The sequence below is a fragment of the Gavia stellata genome, chromosome 7, assembly GCF_030936135.1.
Source record: "Gavia stellata isolate bGavSte3 chromosome 7, bGavSte3.hap2, whole genome shotgun sequence".
Classification (NCBI taxonomy): domain Eukaryota; kingdom Metazoa; phylum Chordata; class Aves; order Gaviiformes; family Gaviidae; genus Gavia; species Gavia stellata.
The window spans coordinates 39152030-39172667 of NC_082600.1; the positions used below are offsets into that span (position 1 = coordinate 39152030).

General features: G+C 51.4%; 1 protein-coding gene across 1 annotated transcript; it reads right to left on the reverse strand.

The window, feature by feature from the left end:
* Positions 1-17117: 17117 nt before the first annotated feature.
* On the reverse strand, positions 17118-19046 carry CCDC177 (coiled-coil domain containing 177). The gene has a single exon (XM_009811953.2). It carries the CDS (start codon positions 19044-19046, stop codon positions 17118-17120), a length of 1929 nt encoding a protein of 642 aa, XP_009810255.2.
* Positions 19047-20638: the final 1592 nt, after the last annotated feature.

Below are 20638 nucleotides of genomic sequence, written 5' to 3' on the forward strand. Positions count from 1 at the left end.
TCTCCCCAGGTCTGAGGGGGATTGTGAAGGGCAAGCTGGCTTCTCCCTGACTTTCCCTCCAGCCCTCTCCCTCAGCTTTCCATTTGTTCTTCTTTGGCTAATTGTGGCTATCTCCCCGAGGTAGAAATCGGCGTCACCCCGGCAGGCTCTGCGGCATCTGGGAGCCGTGGGAGGACGGTGCTGCCCAGGAGGAGGGGAAGCCCACCCCACCGCAGAGGAACTGGGGAGCCGCTCCCCTTGGGAAGTGCAAAGGAGGTGAGATGTGGCCTGCAGACGATCGTAGCTGCTCATGCCTCTTTCATAATGCTGGCCTTCTGTCTAGAAAATATTATTCATCCTACTCGCAAAGTCTTTCAGACTTGAGCGATTCATGCAGAAAATGCATAGAGATGGGCAGTGAGCACCGGGGCTGTTAACCAGGCACCTCACCTCCCTCTTTCACAGCCCACCTCGCACGCGGCATTGGGCGAAGCCCTGCGGGTGCAGAGGTGGGCAGGGAGGTGCCTGGTCCCCCCTCGCCTCACACCCTGCAGGGTGGACCCTTTCAGGGTCTGCCTGGCAGGTCCAGGTCCTGTCCCAGCGTGTTTCAGAGGGGTGGGGGGCAGGCTGAGGAACCGGTGCCTCCGCCAAACCAGCCTGAGCCTTGGCGGGGAGGCTCAGAGGGCCTGTGCTTTAGCGAGTCGGCTGGTGCCGTGTGTCCCTTGCGAGCGGCTAGCTAGCACTGAATCCGACCCACCTCTCCGCCCCGCCCTGTGTTCACACAAATATACATATGTATGTGCACATGCATATATAAAAGGATAATGTGCATTAAATATGTATCTCAAATATATGTCATCTATCAAGAGAAATACTTCATAATGAGGTTTTTTTAAAATATTTTTTGTTTTGCCCGAAAATAATTCCTTATTTTTTCTCTGATTTTCTTTTCTCATGGGCTGACAGCAAACCAGAAAGTTTTACCTTCAGGTGAAACATGATGTGCTTTATAACTCAAGGTAACCCAGGAGTCTGTGTCTCAAGTGCAGCTGCCATTGCCAGACCCATGCAGAAAGCAGCACTGGGCAAACAGCCCTGGCAAGGACAGCAGCTTGTTAATCTTGCATGTAGGGACATTTCTGCTCCTGCACCCCACAGCAGCCAGGTCAACAGTGGCCTCGGTTTTTTCGAGTCTTTCAGCAACCTGCTCAAGACATGCAGTCGAGCATCTTTCCAGCTCCCCTGGATGAGGGTCAGTGGTGGCAGCTCCCTGCCAGCACAGCCGGGCGTGCAGCTCCTGTGTGCAGAGCGGTGCCGGTGAAGGGGACAAGCTGCCTGTCCCAGGGCTGGGGCATGAGGCTCAGGGCTAATGTGGGTTTTGAAGCTAGTGTATAGGAAGCCTGACGTGACCTTCTCCCTGCTGCTGCCTTTCTCTGGATAAATAGTCTCAAATCACAAGGGTTATAAAACTAGCACATTTCCTAGCGCTAGCATCATATAAATAAGCCAGGTCAGACAGCTGGCACGCCAGAAATTCCCTCAACATTTTCCTATCCGCATGATTTAACAAAATACAACTATACCCTAAGAGCCCTGGAAATGCATCCCTCTTACGTACACTGGGGATGTTTTACCTATCTCTGAATGTCACGGAAAAGAAGACATGTAACTGCTTCCCCTTGGAGGAGGCTGTGTGTGTGTCCCAGACAGGAGGCTCATGGGGAGGATGAAGGGAGGGAGCTGCTGAGTTTCTGTAGCTGCAGAGCAGAAAGGAAGAAGTGGTGTTATAAAGAAATATTTCCTGATTTAATGCACTGAATACATTTGAATTGTTTTGCAGAATAATTGACTTGCACTTATTACTGCTGTAACAGGATAGCTAGAGAAGCAGAAGCTGCAGCTGCTTCTGCAGCAGGAGACATCAATTGTGGAGAAAGGAGGACGTGCTGTACAAGGTCAGGAGACAGTAGGACACACAGGACTATATTCTGGTTTTTCTCTGTCTCTCCAGGTGATATTTGCCATGGTAGGGTGTGAGTTCTCAAGGTAACATGAAATGAATCCTGTCTCCTTTCTAAGGAGAAATGAGTCAGTATTTGCCATCCCTACAGCCCTGAAAACACAGCCTGCCACGTTATGGATGCTAATTACGGTAGTAAGGTCATGACTTTATCTCACTTTCTGGAGGCTGTGTATGGAGAAATGTGAATTATACAGAAGCGGGATGTGGGTACTCATCTTTGGATGGACAGCTGCGCCAAAGACAAATCAGATTTTATTTTATGGAATCTCCTCTCTCCTTAATCTTCAGGGATTTATTAAAAAGCTTAAGGTTAGGAAAGACCACTACAATCTCTAATCTTTTCTCCTGTCTGCCACAGACAAGTACATTTCACCTATTTATCACTGGGTGAATTTCAGTGTTATTCTAATCTATGGCAAGAAAGGCTTGGGAATGAGATCTGTGGCACATTGTCTCTGGCACTTACTGGGGATTTCCCCACCTGCATTAACACTGCCTGGACCGACACACACCTAAAGACCCCCCAGCACAGACTCTCCAGGAGGTGTTCAGGACCAGCGGCTGGCTGGGGAGCACGCGGGCTGGCAGCCTCTGTGGCTTGGCTGTGCATGGAGAGCTGGAAGGCAGAGGGGTCCCCAAGGGAAACATGGCAAACCCAGCTGGCAGTGCCGGAGCAAGGGGAAGGAGAGGTACTGAGGTGTTTGGTGAGGGAGCCGGTCTCACACAGCAGGAAGGATCTTCAGGCCACACCATTTTTCACAGAGCTGGCACCACTAATAGGGAAAAGAAGGAAAGCAGTGACTGGCCCAGGCTCCTCACACTCACTGCTGGAGGGGTTGTTTTTAATTACATACATTTGCCAAGGGCTGTTTGTATCTAAACATATACGGACCACTTTTTTCAGGAAGATGTATTGTTATCCAGGCTAGTTGCTGTAGCCTTTGGAGGCTGGGGGCCGGTGAATCCACTGGAAGAGGTCACCCTGTTCTTGGTGGCCACGCTGTCAGCTGGAGCACGGTGGAGATGTAGAGAAGTCATGAGTAAAGGCTACTTGTGGGGAAGAGATGAAACTCCACGGAATGGAAAAACTAGTCCAAGCAGAGGTGCCAGGCTGGAGCTCTGTGGGAGGAGAAGGCAGCTCATGCCATCCCCCAGGTGACCCGGTGAACTTCTGTAGCCGTTGCCCTTCGCACCCAGCCGCAGCCTGCAGCAGCATCCCTGTGGAGAGAAGCACACATGGGAGAGGTAGAGCAGTGCTTGATTTCCACGTGGTTAAAAGGGTTCCTTGCACATCTGTGCTCTAGAGCAGAGATGTGGGTTTTTTTGGAGGGGTTCTCCAGCTTTCTGCTATGGCCAAAGTGACTTTGAGGCTTGGGTTGCAGCGGCTGCTGATCCTGGGGCTGCAGGGACAGCAGCCGTGGAAGGGACGCTGAGGAGGCAGGGCCCTGGGCAGGCTGCAAGGCAGACAACTCTCCAACGCGCAATCCACCGTCTCTGCTCCTGAGAGTCACTTAACGGAAAGAGAGATTTTTTTTTTCCTAATTAAGAACAATATAGAAATACATGTTACACCAGATTTCCCTAAAGGTGTAGAGAAATGCATGTGGGAGAGGGAGGAGAGCTGAGGAGTGGCAGCCAAGTGGAAAGTCCAAAGCTTTATTAGCGCTGAATTTTCCACATGGAGCAATGTGGTGTTTTGTCTTCTCTGCCTGAGATAAGAGACAGGTAAAAGCACATTTATTTGCAGCTAGCTCATCCAGGCCCCTTGCAGGGCAGGCAGGTTACTTATTCCGCCTGCCAGTCCTGCCTGTAGTTTGTTTAAATATCTCTGTGCCTTAGCTGTTGGAGGTGGGTGCGTGGAAAGGTCACTGACATCTGTGCCCTGCCCCAGGAGGACGAACAGCACGCACGTAACCTCTTTGGGGGACACATACTCTTCAGCTGCAACACGCTCAACTCAAAAAGCTTTAACTACCAACCTGCCCGTGCAGCTTGCTTTCCTAAGAAAACCAAGTGTCGGCAGTTGCTCTCCCACCTCCCCACAGTTGTGACCTCTGTCCACCAAGCTTAATAGAGACACAGAGATCTCAAAGATGAACTGACCGTTCATGTTTCAGAAAGTAATAAAACATTTGTATTTTGATTTATAGCTGAAGGACAGTGGAATTTGCCAAGCGGGTTCTGGACAAAGCTTGTACCTTGAGGTGGGAGCTGCTTCTCTCGTGTCCCACGTCAGTGCTGCGGGAAGCATCTCTTGGTGGGAAGATGGAGGAGACCAGCACCTCTGGCTGCAGGGTGGCCCTTGCCGTTGACAGGTAAGGCACACGGACTTTGCAGGGTGTGGGTATTTCATAGGCAAATGGTAATAACCATGGTCTTTAGGGAGCAGCTGGACTGCAAAAAGCGAGGCGTACTGAGGGAGGTGGGAGAATGCCCTTTGATTGCTTAGCTGCTTTTGAAAGGCGCAACAAGGAAGATTTAGTGCCTGTTTAATTTCAACCAAGAGTCTTAGGGGCCTGGGCTCTTGGCTAAAGCGGAGAGATGGGGGTTCCTCCTCTGCAGTTACTGTCATATACATGACCTCAAAGAAGTCACCTGGGGAGCTGGGAGCTATTTGTATCACTCAGCTTTGGGTAGAGAGCCTCATCTTCTCAGCCTTTTCCTGTAATCTGAGCTTTCGCCTTCCCCATCTATGAAATGCACCAGGCAGGGGACCATGGCTCATCCTGCCTGGATGTGCGCAGAAGGTCCCGAGGTGCTCACAGCAAAGCTGTGGGAGCTGATGCCCCGTCTTAGTCCCTAGTAAGAACCTGGTTTCATAGCTCTCTGTGTCAGGAGTTTTCCTTGCTCTTTTCTGGTGGCAGCAGATCTGGATTCTTTATATTTAAATCTTGTATGAAGAGCTTTATCACCGATGCCTTCGGTTGCCCTCTCGCAACCCAGTGGGGCTGCCCCTGTGCGCGCCAAGCTGGGGGGCTGGCGGGCCCTGAAGCTCTGCCCCGACAGGCTAGCTTATGTGGGAACGGGACTTCCCACCTTCCGCTGAAACTAATGCATAGGACCTATGCCCTCTGGAACTGTATTTCTAGGTATGTGTTTCCCCTGAGGTCACTTCTTTTCTGATCCAGACCTAGTGCTCAGTTAATTCTCTGCAGTCTATTAAAAGCTCTTCCTGTGTAATGTTCTCTCTTTAGTACACAGTGCCAAATATATCCAACCAGCAAAACCTTTTGCTCTCAGAGGGACAGGTTTGGCATAGGGGGTGTTTATGGGAGGGGGACGTGTGCACAAAGCTGAATACCATTTTTCCTGTGTTTATCTTCCCCTGCCACCGAGAGGCATCTCAGGGCCGGTGGGAAAAGTCACACTGCACTTTCATAGCATCTTAGGGGTGTTACTCTCCTAGAAACTGCAATAAAGCCGTGGCCTGTGGGCTTGCAATCACCGTTCAGTTCCTCGTTTCGTTCCAAGCCTTGGCTGCGGTATCTGTCAGGAAGATAATTCCTTGACCTTGCAGTCAGGGGATGAGCGCTTTGCTTAGTGATTAAGCCACTGCAGCAGATAACACGCCATGTTTAATCCCTTTGGTAGCTGGTCCGGGGGATGGGGGGGCAGGAGGGGCTGCAAAAATACAGCTGCTTGCGATAGGTCTGGAGACCTCAGAAAGAGTGGCAACAGCGCAGAAACCATGGCTGGATATGCCCATCCTCCTAAGTTAATTTGGTGGCACACTTGAAAATGACCAGCATATTTAGGGCACTGTTCTATCAAGTGATAGGGCCATATGGTGCAAAAACCCCACAGTCGTCTGAGGGCTTAGGCATGTCAGAAATCAGGGAGTCCCTTTGTGTATTCATCATGTCCACCAGCTGGCATATATAAAAAGAATGTTTATAATTATTTTTCCTCCACTCTATCAATGGGGGAAGGGACTCCTGAATAACTAATTAATCCTGCTGACTCGAGCTGGGGTAGGATGAGATAAGCATTTTATGCTGCTTCAAAGTTGTATCTGGGATATGGCTGTGAAGCATCCGGCTGGCACGCTGGAAGCCCCGCAAACCTGCCTTAATGTCCAAGCAAGTGCAGCAAATGTATCAGAGTGTGGATGCATGACCAGATTTCAGGGTTGTGCAAGTCATCGAGGGTTGAAGCCCAGACCCCGGTGATATTTAGGGTCCTGCCTGCAAGTGAAATCAGAGTGAGGGGTTCGACTGACAAGGTCTGACCTAGGAGGTTTCATCCTCCCAGCCAGCCGTCTGTCCCCCCTTTCTGCTGAGACTCTGCTTTTTGCCCCTGCCAGGGGAGGAGAAGATGGGGACATAAGCCCACATCCAGCCTGCCAGCAGTGAGACACTATCTTTCTTGAGGGAGACCCATTTTTTTGAGCAAGCCTCTCTTCCCATGCTGTCACTGCATAGTTGAGGATTATTACTCCCCTTTGCTCTGGCTTTTCCCTTTCAGAAGGTCCTTGCCCTCCTTGGAAACACCCCCAGCCTCAGGTTTCCTTTGGCTGTGGTGTCACCTCTGTTCAGACATAGGAATGTGCTGGTTGTCATCATGTGCTTGCCTTTGGGCAATTGACCTTACCAGGCATGAACCCAGCCCTGTGGTCTGGTGACTGAAATCGAAATGGTTACTTAAAACAAAGCCGTTCATGGATCTGGCCTCTGTGAAACTGCCAGCCAGCTCTCCACTTTCCTAATGAGAACTGGGCTATGGGCATCTCATGGGTCTCCACCAACCCCTGGCAGTTTGACATTAAATTTGGTCTTTAAGAAAAAAAAAAATGAACAAGCAGAATTAAAAAAAGCTTCAACAGAAATGTGCTCTTGAGCTAGATACCTCTCCTGCAGCTCATCCTCCTGATCCTAGCACTGACACACAGTAAAATTCTTTTAGTGCCAGCTCACTTTCAAACACTAAGATAAATGCTCCTCATCACCCTCTGCTTCGCAGGAGCCCCCAGGGCACCCTTGGCTGCTGCCCCAGCGCCCAAAGGGTAGCAGGTTAGCCCAGGCTCCCTCCTGCTCTAATGTCATGGGGTGCTGTCTGCCAGCTCCCCGGAGCAGCACCCACACAAGCCTGGGGTGGAGGAAGCCACTGGGCTGGGGTGCTCCAGAAGACATTTCTCTGCTACTGTAAGGGAGGAGCCTTCAACAGGAAGGAGACCTTAAAAAATTCAAAATTCATCATGACTCTCATGGAGGGTCCCAGTCCTATTTTCATTATATTGCCCACTTGTTTAAGTCCTCCATGTGCCAGCTCCATGGAGTTTGTTTCTCTTTTCCTTCCTTACTCCCACTACGCATTCAGGACATGTTTCCTTGCTGTAGTGGTATGAGAGCCATCATCGTTGGAGATGTCTAGAACAGCTTTTCTACATTTCTCTACTCACTCAGCTTTCCAGCCACTGCCAACCCTTGTTGGAAAACACCTCTCCTTTCTTACCTGTGGTCCTAAGTACCTTCTGCCATTCTTCATTCCCTGAGGGTATCCGAAATGTTGTGTGAAAGGAGCCCTTTGCCATGCACATTTCTGCTGCATGACACCTATAACGTGCATCTCCCATGATTTGAAGGTTATTTAAATCTCCCATTTTGCCATTTCTTTCTTCTCTCTCACATGCAGCAATTCTTTCCTTTCCTCTGGGGAGGCATTTTGTCTCTTTGCATTTGTGCCTCCAACTTCCCCCACAGAAAAGACTTATGCTAACATTATACATCTGATACATTGAACTCCCCAGCCAGCCTTGCCCGCTTGCAGGACGCCTCCCTGTACCTGAGGACATTGCGGTGTGTTGTCATGGAGAGGATTCAGGCAGTACTGCTAGCTCAGTGGGTACCGTACAGCATGCGAGCTTATAGAGCGCTGGCATCAGGACGGATGGAGAGGGCCCCTGCGGATTCCAGGAGACTGCAGAAATTCCCCTGGTAGCTGCATTACAGTAAATTTTCTGTGCGTTTGGGGACTCGCAGGCTGTGACTGAATCACGTGGCATCTGCATTATAGTACAGTGTCTTTGCAGGAAGGGATCTGCAGGTTCCCAGAGACTGCAGGAGCTGCAAGAAATCTATAGAGTAGCACAGTGTAGTCTGATCAGAGACACTTAGAGAGGGCAGTAGCTCTGGTTGTGAATCAATGCCTTCAGGAATCTCTACTTCCACAATTTTTTGATGGAACCACAAATAAAATGCATTGAAATACCTGACTCTGCAAAGGGGTATGTGCAGGTTCTTTGAAATGCTGTAGGAATCACAGAAAACTTCTGTTACAAAACAGAGTGCCTTCTGCCTGGAAAATATTAGGGCTTACAGCACCCAAGAGATGTGAATTGGAGTGACAGCTACCACGCAAAGTGATATGGAGTGTATCCACAGCAAACCCGAGATGTCAGGTGCTCTAACAAGTGTTGCATAAAGCCCTGAAGGATCCCTCGGCCTGCCCACCCACCTAGCATTTTCTGGGAGCAGGCAGGTCAGCCCTGGTTTTCTGAAGCAATCCTCCCTGGCTTTACTTCCTCCTGCGTGGCAGTAGGTGAAACTGCTAGCAGAAAAAGCAGTATCATGACTCAGAGCTGTTAAGGTATGTCTGAAGTTCCTGTCATGACAGGTCATGCAGGCGTATATAAGCTATTTATAATTTTACTGGTAGAGCTCAGGATGGGTTGAAAAGCCCATAAGGAGAAGCTGGAGAATACTGGACCAGTTAGCCCATCCTAGGTTCTGTTAAACTGCTAGTGGTGACTTAGCTGGTCTGTTTAACACTGACTTGGTTATATCCACACCTCACTGGCACTCATCGCAGGCATCTTAGACAGGCTGCCAACCCCGCCCCAAAGCACAGGCGATGATGACTGCAGAAAGGAAAGCTTCCCTCTCGTGCAAGAGGGGACACCACTCCCCATGCCAAGCACTGGTCTAAGCATGGAGGGCAAACACCTAATCACTTCTTCTGGTGCTGCTAGTGCTTGCCCCATTCATGTTACACTGTCTGGGAAAGCAACGCAAGGGAAGCAAATGAGCAGTGGTGCTACTATTTAAAAATCAAACAGTAGCATCCCTTTGCTATGCTGCAACACCCTCATTTGTCTGTAGGTTTTCAATTTACACCACCCAAAGGCCCAAAGCTCGGATTCAGACAGTTCCTGTAGTTGCTCATGCACAGGCATGCCTCAGTTTAAGGAAGAGACGGGCAAATTAGTTGGCTTGAAGCCTCTACAGACGAGTGGAGACTTGGCTGTATCCTGTGGCTGGCTCCCCAGGTACCAAGCTGCGGTGTAGGCAATGGGTGCAGGAGCCTCAGGGCCAAACTGCCTAGGAAATAAGGACAACCTGAATCTGGTGGGAACAGAAAATGGTGCAGAGGCTCTTAGACAGTGTCTGGGTGAGGGCTGCAGAAATCCCTCTGTTGGGCTTCATGTCAGGCATGGGCTGAGACCACCCAGGTCAGCCGTGTAGTGGTCCCTCTACAGTGAAAATACTGCCCTTCTGTTCATGGATCTCACCTTGTGTTTCTTTGATCTCACTTTTTCCTTCAAGTCTGAGGAAATAGCTGTTACTGGAGGTAAATGTGAAGCTTGTTTCGTTCAGTGTGGACAGGAGACAGGTGCATAGGTAGCAAAGCTTGTGAACAGAGTGGGCCCTCTCCTAGGGTCTAACAAAATGCATGCAACTTGGCACTTAACGAAGCTCTCAACTGCTACCATAATGCTCAGGGCTTTTTTCAGGAGAGAAAGGAAAACATCTTTCTGCTTTACCTACATGTCTGTGTTTTGAGCTCCCTTCCTCATTTATTTTCCCATCTCTTATAAATCATTAAATAATTGTCAAAAATAGCACAGCTTACTTTGGAAGTGATTAAAAAAGAGAAGAAATTATCCCATCACCCTCTTACAAACCAAAACATTCCCAGTAGCATCCAACAGACCCAGAGCCAAGTCTCTTACTCCCCACTGTTTAGCTTGCTCTCTGACAAGGTGCCTCTGTGCCAGCTGCTCTTCCCTTCAGCTGCACTGAGCTGTTTAAGCAGACATTGCTTTGCAAACACCCAGGAACACAGTGTGCAGCACGGTGTATTGACAAACTCGTTGCCTAGCCTAAGAATACCAACTGATGTGTGACCCTCCCATCCCGTTGCCTGGGTGCAGTGCAGGAAAGGGGAAATTTCCACCAAGCTCTTGGAAGCATAACATATCCCAAGCCACTGTGATTTACATAAATAATAAAAAGGTTAATATATCTAGGCTGTATTCCTTCCTGGAGTAACTCTGCTGGCTCTAGGGAGGTAACTAATGGGATGAACTGGGCACTGTGATTTTAGTGTGCTGAAAGAGTTATTGTATGCTGTCATACATATAGATATAAGCGATTCTAGCTAGCCAGGATGGTATAAGCATCCTCAGTCCATGCCTGCTCTTTCATTTAACATTTCCATCTGTAGCTCCTGCCCATTTCTGCTAATGCACCTTCCTCCCACCCTGCCTCTGCCCCGGGCTCCCAGCGCAGCCTTATCTCTGCCACTCACCTTCAGGCCCCCCATTTGAAAACCTAAAGAGAAATTTTACAGACCCTTCCCGTGCTTCAAGGTTTGGGGGCAATGCCCAGAAGTGGAGGCTGGCACCTTAAAACCTACATCCTCCATGAAGCACCAGCTGCAGAGCAAGAGCCAGAGGAGCTGCCACAGCCGGGGCACAGGGACATCCTTCTCTTGCAACCAGGAGCAGTTAATTAGAGGGTTGCTTGAGGAACAGGGAGGACGTGAGTGAGAGCTCCAGCTAGATCAGGGAGGCCAGCATGGCCAGGGGCAAGTCACATCAGTTCTTTCTGCTTCAGTTTTCCTGTACTTAGGCTGGGGGCGATAAGTAGTTTACCTCACAGCCGGGTCCTGAGATTAGATGTGGGGAGCTGTGTAAAGTACGTAAGAACAAAATAGCACTGGCAGTTTGGTTTTGTAATACAGGGTATTTCTTACTGCCAGAGTGGTTTTGTAATTCAGGGGATTTCTTGCTGAATGGCAGGGATGTAGGAGATGAATGCAAAGTTGCCAGAGAATGATTTGGGTCCTTTCAGATTAGAATCTTACAACAACAAGGTTGTGTTTCACAGCAAAGAGCCGTGCTCAAAGAATGGGCTAAGGACAAAGAAGTCAGACCTAGAACTGAATTTTTTATGCCCTCGCATTAAGATGCATGCGGGATGTGGGGCATATCCCATTATGAAGGCTCTGAACACTGGCATTCCCCAGAGCGCTGGTTACTCTGCATAAATGGAGAATGTGTTTCCAGGTATCTTGTACGGAAGTTTTGCATTTTTTTTCCTCTTCCCAGTGTTTTCTCTTCAAAACATCATCCAGTAACATCTCACCAAAAAGAAGGGCAGAGCTGCCTCCTGACTAGAAGAAGCAGCATTATGGTTTTCTTACTGTGCCTCAGTACTGGCTCTTTACAGCGGGTGCTACTTGCTTGCCAAGGGCTTGTGGGGCTGCACTCCCACAAGGACTTGTAGTAGGGCTCCATGAGCTCACATTAGAACATGCCTGTACTGCGCTGCAAAGTAAATGTCACGGGGCTCATTTCCAGAGGGACTGGGCTAAGCCAGTGTCTTCCTCTTCTTTGCCTATGACAGCCTTCTTTTACAACTATGACAGCTAAGTCCGATTCTAGGACTTAATTCCCTAGGACCTTGACTCAGCAAAGCATTAAATGAGCTTCAACTTGCATGCTTTGAAGGGAGCCTGTATGATCTGGGAACAGGCAGATCCCTCCCAGAGCACCTCTGCTCTCCTGGATGTGGTGGCTGCTTTACCAAACAGCAGCACCGTCCAAGGTCTGCAAAGCAGAACTGTGTGCAGAGAGCACCATGGTCATCACCCATAGTGTGCTGCATCCAACTAGTTTTGTGTCTCATCCTTAGACCTCCCTGCATTTGCTTAAAACCAACAAAAAAGATAAAACAAAGAAAATAAGACTTGCAAATGGCATTCTATTACATTTTTGTCTTTACCACCAGAGGAAGAACACCCACAGCTGAAAACAAACCTCTCGTTCTGGTGTAACAGCTGGTGGCGTTGAGAAGCCATTCTCAGGTACAATGTGGTCAGCCTGGCTCTGTCCAAGGTCGGTAAGGGAGCAGAAAATGTCACTTCCCTGAAGATGTTACTTCCCTGATGACAGCTAGCAGAGGTGGCTCTGGGGCTGTTCTTAGCAGAACTTCTGGAAAACTAGTGGTTGATGGACTTTGTATTGCAAATTCTGTGTTTCCCATGTCTCCCTGTCCAGGCTTGGCTTAGGAAAGACATGCACACCGAAATAAATCCTCTCTCAGACCTGTGTGCACTGCATATTCAGCATTTGTTTAGTGAACAGAAATCCCCTGGCATCAGGAGAAATTTTAGCACAGAATGAGCCTGGAGCTCCGTAAGCATCATAAAAGAAACACAGTAGGTAACCAAGGTGAGAAATCTAATCCTCACATCTCTCTTATTCATGCGGTGAAAGAATTTATGATTAACTGGGCTAAAAAACACCTTGTAAAATATCAACGAGTGGTGATGCAGCTGTTCCTCCTAATAGCTTTTGAACGTGTCTAGCAAATTCAACCTTGATGGGGAGATTGTGTTTTAGTGATGAATTTTGAGTGAAGAGGCACCATGCAGAAGAGATTGTTGGCACTCTCACTGGCACTGAAGGGCTCCAGCTTTAGCCCAGATGCTGTTAAAAACTAGACAAACCACATAAACAAGATAGTCTGTGAACCCTCAAAATGTGCGGGAGATTCATTCAGAGCTCAGGCAAAAGAAACTGCTCTTTAGTCAATGGTTCTCCCCCATGTGTGAGTTCTCTGATGTCTAATAAAGGATGAACTCATCCTGCATCCTTGGGTTCACTGAAGTGAGAATCACCGGGCACCTGCCCAAGGAAACCAGGCTGCACAGTTCTGGGGCCTCTGAAATTACTTGTCTAATTCCCCCATAGCCAACAGCGTGACAGACCCTTCTTTTCCAACACTGTGTGCTTTATCATATTGTCTCACTATGCAAAACATTAGTATATAATGATGGGAGTTTTACCTGAAAACGAATCCCAGGACTTGGTTCTGTAATTCTTTTTAGAACATTTAAATTCTATTGGAGTCTTTTGCCTTCATGTTTCAATACCTTCACTTCAGAAACCCTGTAAACATTGAGTGGTTTCTAGCAGGTCAACTTCTAGCAGTAGTCCTAGTCAATGGGCAGTAGTAAGCAGTGCAGTGGTTTTCAAGTGGGGTTAGAGGTGTGTCCGCGTGTCAGCGTCTGGCTTTTAGATTAGAATTTTTAGTGGCACTGGATCCAGATTTTGGGCTGTCCCAAATCTATGGGATCCAACGTGAAAAGTGGAGCTAGACTCCAAGTGTTTATGAACTGAAACCTGGGAATTTGATGCTAGCTGGATCTAAGGTGTGTTACCGGTCACAGAAGTTTCCTGGTAATTGTCCTTTTGTTGCTGTTGCTTTTAAAGCACAGGCATTTCAAGGTCTAGTGGTCATTCTGTGGCATGCACGCAAATGGCCTAGAAGCAAAGTCTTTATTATAACCTTATGATTATAATACAGCAGTAGTCTAAAATGTGTTTTCTAATCCTAGGAGAGGACCAACCTAAGTAATCTTTCTGCAGGACCTAGCCCAATGTCATGAGCTGCTCCTCTGCTCCTAAAAAGCCGTGATCTACCTCTGAGTTGTGAGCTAACATGCTGCTTGCTTTCCTTTTCAGTTCTCCCTGGCCTGCAGCTCAATATCAAAAACACCAAATAAGCCTCCTCTAAAAGGGCCATACTTTTTACATGTGTCCCAGGGTTTGATTTGTGTTCCCACAGAAATCCAGCAGTAAAACCCCTTCTCAAATAAACATAAGCATAAGCAGACCCAAGAAATACCTCTCATGCCTCCACCCAACTTGCTGACTTAATTTCCCATGCCGCAGTTTTAAACAACTTATAAACTCCGTTGACTTTCACAGACTTGTGACTGGAACCACTATGGAAATAAAAAATATCCATACACAGATTAATGTCTTTTGAAAAAAAATATTTTTTTTCTTAGATTGCACATTCAAAACTTGAGCTGCACACTGCACGGTACAGGGACAGTAGTTTGCCAATCCAATTACCACCACGTAGGTGTGTTTTGATTAGTTTGGCTGTAGCTCCAAGGTGTCAAACTCAGTCAGCAGCAGGAGATGGAACCCAGGTGTAATTACGATCAGTGGCCAAGACATCTCCTGGGCTGTAAAACATTCTCAGTCTACACTGAAAATGCCCCATCAGAGGGAGGTTTGGACAAAGCCTTCAGGTAGATTGCAGTAGACCTTCAGGGAAAAACTGCTGTTCCCGTTAAGAGACTGTGTCTGCTCATTCGCCCACCACATTTTGCCTTCTTTCCGCTGTTTCCCAGCTCTCCCCATTTGCCCTCTGCTAGATGGATCAAGCAGTGAACTTCAACCACAGTGTGATGATGCGGGGAGCAAGAGCCCTCACATCCATGCTGGCAGGCTTTCTCTGCAACCCCAAAGGCTACAAACAAGATGAAATGTTGGCTATGCTGGAGTCACTGCAGGTTTTATCCCAACCCTAGTGCTGCCAGGGAGCAAGGGAAGTTTTGTGCAGGCTGGATTTGGGCCACAGGGCATCTCTTTTCTAGGTCTTTGCAGCTAGAAGGGCACACGTGGACCACTGCAGTACAAACAACACGTGAAAAAGACTGGTTTTTTTATCAAGGACCTTGTCCGGTGTTACAGCAGGACTGGTTTCACTGTTCAAACTCATTGCGGTTTTGAGGACGAGGGTGAGGGGACAAACTCCTCGCTGGAAACAATAATGCAGCTGTCCTTCCCACAGCTATTGGTATTTTTAGATTTTGGTGTTAATTAGTGCTTTACACCAACAGATATGTTTTACTTTAATAACCACTCAAATAAATAAATAAATAATAAAATAGTACTTTGTGCTTTGTTAGCATCATTTGTCCAGAGTCTTTGAAGCGTTTTGCCAAGCCAAGTGTTACTATTTTCTGCGAGTCCCAGCAATCCCAAGAGCCTGACTCTGCTTCCGTTTATATCAATAGGAGCAAGCCCAGCCCCTGAGGACTTGCCTGGCGTTACACAGTGAGCCAATGACTGATGGAGCAAACATCGCTCAGGTGCCCTAATTCCTACTTTCATGCTACCTGCCCTCAACAGCACCAATTGTACTGTGATTCAAAGAGGAGCAAGTTCCATCAAAATCAAAGAAAATCCCTACTTCCTTCATTTTCCACACTGTTTGTATAATGTCCCCAACCTTGCAGGGCACCGGGGTGTGATTGGTCTATTGTTGTTGTTGCTGTTCATTTAACACCTTCCTTAAAGCCTTCTAAGAGGTTTTTGACTTGCTGTCACCTCCTGGGAAATTCTGGTATGCAATCTATGCATACAGGACTGCATGTCTGTGCTGTATGTCAGCCGCCTACTGTTTTTCTCATCTACTGTGTTGTATGTCTGAGACATCCGCAAGGGAACAAGATCCTGGCTGTTCTTGCTGCTTTGCCCCCGTGCCCCAGGTCCGATGCCATCACCACAGCAACCCAGCACAGCATCACGGATGGTGGAACAGAGAGCTGGGGTTGCCCGGAGCCAGAAAAAAAACAGCAGAAAGTGCCTGGTTTGGATGTGTGCTCGTAACTGCAACCCAGCAGAGAGTAAACGTAGAAACCTGGAGCAGAACGCTGTCTTGCTTGAATGCTGCGTACGGGGCGTAGGTAGGCTTTTCACATTTCGAGTGCATAAATGGCGGAAGGACTCAGTTCCCTCTAAACGGTATTGAGTTTGAGTTATAAAAAAGCCATGATCCTCATCTGAGAGAATCTGTAATGTACCTTATTTTGTGCATCTACTCTTTCTTGTGCCCTATATAAGAATACAACTGTTAGCACCAGCGGACAGATAAATGCTGCCCTGCTCAGTAGATGATGATAAGAGCTGGATGAACGTCTCATTGTATGCAGCTCATAGAACCATTAGGTTGGAAGGGACCTCTGGAGGACACTTAGTCCAACCTCCTGCTCAAGGCAGGCCAAGTTGGATAAGGTTGCTGAGGGTCTCCTTGACTTTTGAGAATTCCCGAGGGTAGCAATTTCTCTATGCAGATCTCCACCTACAGATTTTGCAGATTTCCACTTACAAATGATCCACATTTGCCACAAAGGCCAGCTTCCACAGGTTCATTCATTTTTATATCTTAATGAACAAGTGGGTTGTGTGGGTGCCCGTCAGTTTGTGGACTGCCCACAAACAACTTCTCCCTCTTCTCCAAAAGAAAAGAAGAAATTGTACAGATGTTTGTAAGGGAAACTTTGAAAGGAGAAGGAGAGGTGAGGATACTTCGGAGGGGCAACAGTTGCAAACAGCAAAACTGAAATTGTGTTTGTGAGCACTTCTAACAGCTTCTGCCCAGCTCTGATCATAACATCTACTTACATGGTGTTATGAAGTCTTGATCTGTGCTTTCTCTTGCTCGGTACCAGCAGCGGGCGAGGGGCACCCAGGGCATACGGCATTCTGTATTCCAGCCCTCCTCACCTTCGGCGTGGGAGTGCAGCGGCTTTGAAAATGCAGTCCTGTAACGTAAACTAAGCTGCCTGTCACTCAAGCCAGAATCCGCTGGGTTGGTTTTGGTTCTTAGTCAGTAGGCTCTAGTAGTCAGTAGTCTCTGTTGTCTGCATTTCCAACTGAAAAGAGTGCATCTGTAGTCAGCTCCAGTGTAGACAATCAATCGGTAACTCACAGGCTTCAAGCAGACTTCTTCTGCAGCCCTCTTGGAGAAAATGCATGTCCTTGTCAGGTGGAGGACACAAAAACTCACTTCTCCTCTGTAAGGATGACTGAGGTCAGTCCTTAAAACACCCCCAGAACAAAAACTTATTCTACAAAGTATGTGAAATAGCTGCCACGTTTTTTGTGCGGTACCCTGCTCCCCCAAAATAAAAAATTAGGGTGGTTGTTGGTGGTTGTTTTTTAAATGTTAAATGTTAATGCAGAGGAGCTTTCTGATGCATTATGATGGACAACCAGTGATGTATCCCCATTTGTCCATGCCAAGATCTTTCATTTCTTACTCAGGTGGGCATGCAGTTCTGCTTCCAAGGCCATTTTGTCAAAGGTGCGCATGTTTGTCTCCTCCCGTACCTTTTCCCGGACATGGAAGGATGCCCGAGCAACAGACCTGGCATTTTCTAGGACAGTCTTCTTCTCCTTGAAGATCTGCTCGCTCCTCTCTAGCTTCCTCTCTATAGAGAGGAGGATCTCCCTGCGCCGTAAGTCCTCGTACTGTTCCACCTTTTGCTTGTTCATCTTCTGCACTTTTTCCTTCTCCAGACGGCTCAAGACCACCTTGCGGGCTTTTTCTTGGACAACCTCTTCAGCCACCTGGGCAGCATGCTGGAGCTTTCTCTCTGTCTCTCTAGCCAGGGCCTCCAAGTGCTCCTTCTGCTCTCTTTCCTTCTTCTCTGCTGCCAGTTTGGCTCTCTGGATCTGCCTGTCCTCCCGCCTGGCCTTCTCCCTCAGCTCCTGGTTCCTCTTCTCCACTAGCTGCTCGTAGTTCTCCTGAGCCTTGGTCAAACTCATCTCCAGGGAGGCCTTCAGCATTTCCTTCTCTTCTGCCTCTTGCTTGGCCAGTTCCTTGAGCAAGGCCTCGTGCTTCAGCTTCTCTGCTTGGTTGAGCAGTTTCTTCTCCTTCTGCAGCTGCACCTCCTTCTTCAGCCTCTTCTGCGCAGCCGTGGACAGCTTCTCTTGCAGGAGCTGCTCCTCTCGCTCCCGGTGCTCCTTCTTGCCCTCCTCCTTCGCCTTCAGGTTGTGTTCTTGATGGAGCTTCTTCTGCTTGTCCTCCTGGACAGCCCTCTCCAGCCTCTCCCTCCGCAGCCGCTCCTGCTTCTCCGCTTGCTCCCGCCACCTCTCCTCGCACACCAGGCGCTGCCTCTGCTTCAGCAGGGCGGCCTCCTCCTGCTCCTGGCTCAGCCTTCCCCGCCGCTTCTCCACCTGGCTCTCCCACATCCGCTGGCCCTGCAGGAGGGCCCTCTGCTTCTCCTTCTCCTCCTGCTCCTTCCGCTGCTCCGCCAAGCGCCGCTGGCTGTCCCACTGCAGGTGGGCCGCCTGCCGCTGCTCCCGCAGGAGGCTGGCCTCCTGGTGCTTGGCGATCATCAGCGCCGCGATCTTCTTGTCCCTCTCGGGCACCTCCGACAGGCCCTTCCTCCTCTTCACCTCCCTGACGATCCTCTCCACCCTCTGGGCGGTCTGCGGCGAGTGGCTGAGGTCGCCCAGGCTGAAGCTGCGCCCCAGCAGGGAGCCGCTGGCCGCTGCGGTGGCTGCCCCACGGCCCCGGCCGCCCCCCTTGCCCCCGCGCTCCCGCAGGCTCTCCCCGCTGTAGGAGGACGAGGCCCCCGACTCGGAGGAGGTCTTGCCCCAGCTGCCCTCACGGCGCTTCTGCAGCGAGTCCAGGGAGTGGCTCTTGGCCTTGGCACCCCCCGACGCCGCGGCCTTCCCCCCGCCATGGGGCCGGGGCCCGCCGGCGGTGGCGGCGGTGGCGGCCCGGGGGGCGACGCGGGAGGCGGGTGAGGGCGGCAGGCTGCCGAGGGGTGCGAGGATCCGCCTCTTCTCCTCCCGGATAATCCTCTCCCGCTCCTCCCGGCACTGCTGCAGCTTGCGGCGGCGCTCCCGCTCGTAGGCCTCGTACAGGCCGGCGGCCACCCGCATGGAGCGCCCGGGCGCCTCCCGCAGCAGCTCCCCCAGCGCCCGCGGCAGCAGCTCCACCGGCCGCACGGCGCAGCGGGCGCAGGCCTCCAGCGACCGCGGGCTGGTCAGCACGTACCGGCTGCCCTCCGCCGCCGCGCAGTCGAAGTTGTACAGGTCCAGGTGCAGCAGCGGCGACTGCTCCCCGGGACGGGCCGGCTCTCCCCCCGCCGCTGCTGCCGCCGCCGCCGCTGCCCCCCCGGGCGCCGGGCAGGGCTGCGGGGGAGGCTCAGCCGGCGGCTCCACCATGGCTCAGCCTGCACGGGAGAGAGCGGAGGCGGGTGAGCGGGGCGGCGGGCGAGCGGGGCGCCCGGACCCCTTTTGTCTCCCCGGGCAGGCGCAAGGGCAGGGCGGGCAGGAGGAGCTGGAGAGGGGTGGCGGGGTCTGCACCGGGGGGATGCCTGGGCTGGGGGGGTGCAGCTGGGGTGTGTTTGCAGAGGGGGGGGACGGGTTGCGTGGGGAGTGGGGGGGGGCAGTTTTTGATGTAGGGGTGCCTGGGGTGGGGTGTTTTTGGGGCGGGGGGATGCGCTTGGGTGGTCAGTGGGGGTGTTGGGAGTATGCGCTTGGGGGGTGATGGGGGAGTCTTTAGGGTGCGTGGGTTGTGTATGGGGTGTGCGTGGGGGCGTTTGGGGTGATGGGGGAGTTTGGGGTGATGGGGGGTGCGTTCAGGGTCCCTGCGGCATGTTTGGGCAGTGGGCGCAGGCTTGTTTCGCAATGAAGGGGGGTGCTGGGGGTGCACGGCGAGTGTCTGGGCCGGAGGTGGGAGAGTTTGGGGTGGGGGGTGGTCGGGTTATGAGGATGCTTGCGGTGCAGTGGGCTGGGCAGAGCGGCGGACGGGGCTGTCTGGGCTGTGAATGAAGATGGAGGTGCACGGGGGTGTCAGGCAGGGCTGGGTGCGGGACCGGGACCGGGACCGGGACCTCCCCCCCGGGTCGGTGCCCACGGCGCAGGACGGAGCCCCCCCGGCCCCCGCGGCACTCACCGGGCGGGCGCGGCGGGCAGCCCCGCGCTTTGTCTCGGTGCCGGCAGCCTCGGGGATCAGGCGGGCGGCGGCTCCTCCATGGCACCCCGGGCCCCGCGCGGCGCCCCCACCTCAGGGGCGGCGGCGGCGGGCACGGCGGCCGCCCGCAGGCTGCGGCGCCCCGCGCTGCCCGCTGCAGGCCCCGCGCGGGGGGCGGGCGGAGGCGGGCGCGGGGGGAACCCGCCCCGCGGCCCCGCGGCGGGGCCGGGCCGGGGAGCAGCGCTGCTGCCGGGCGGGGGTCCCGCCCCCTGTCCCCCCCACCGCGAGGGGCTGGGCCGGGCGCTGCTGCGGCGGGGAGCGGCGCCGGGGGCGGCTCGGGCGGTGGGCGAACGCGCGGCGCGGCAGCGCCTGTCCGACCCTGCAGGCATCCTCCGTCCCTGGGTGCGCGTCCCTCCGTCCCTGCGTCCGTCCGTGCACCTGCCCCTGCGTGCTCGCGTCCTTCCCTGCAGACCTTCCTCATATGAGCGGCACTTCCAGGGTCGCGCCCTCTATTTTGCACTGTGCCTGCACACAAACAAGCCCATCTGTATCTACAGTTAATATAAAGAAGGATAAAAGGGGTGTAAGAAGGAGGAGGGGATGCTAACCCAGTCTTACAGATGGCAAACTGAACCCCAGGGAGATCAAGGTGCCTGCCTTGGGCCACCTAGGGAATTCGTGCCAGAGCTGGAAAGGAAAGGCACCGCTCTCAAATTTCAGTTCGAAGCAGTTTCCAGCCATGAAACCCTATTCCCTTTAGTGCTAATGCAAGCTATTGCTTGCTGCAGGGATGTCTCAGGACTGACAAGGGAGGAATTAGAGAGATGTTATAGGCAATGCA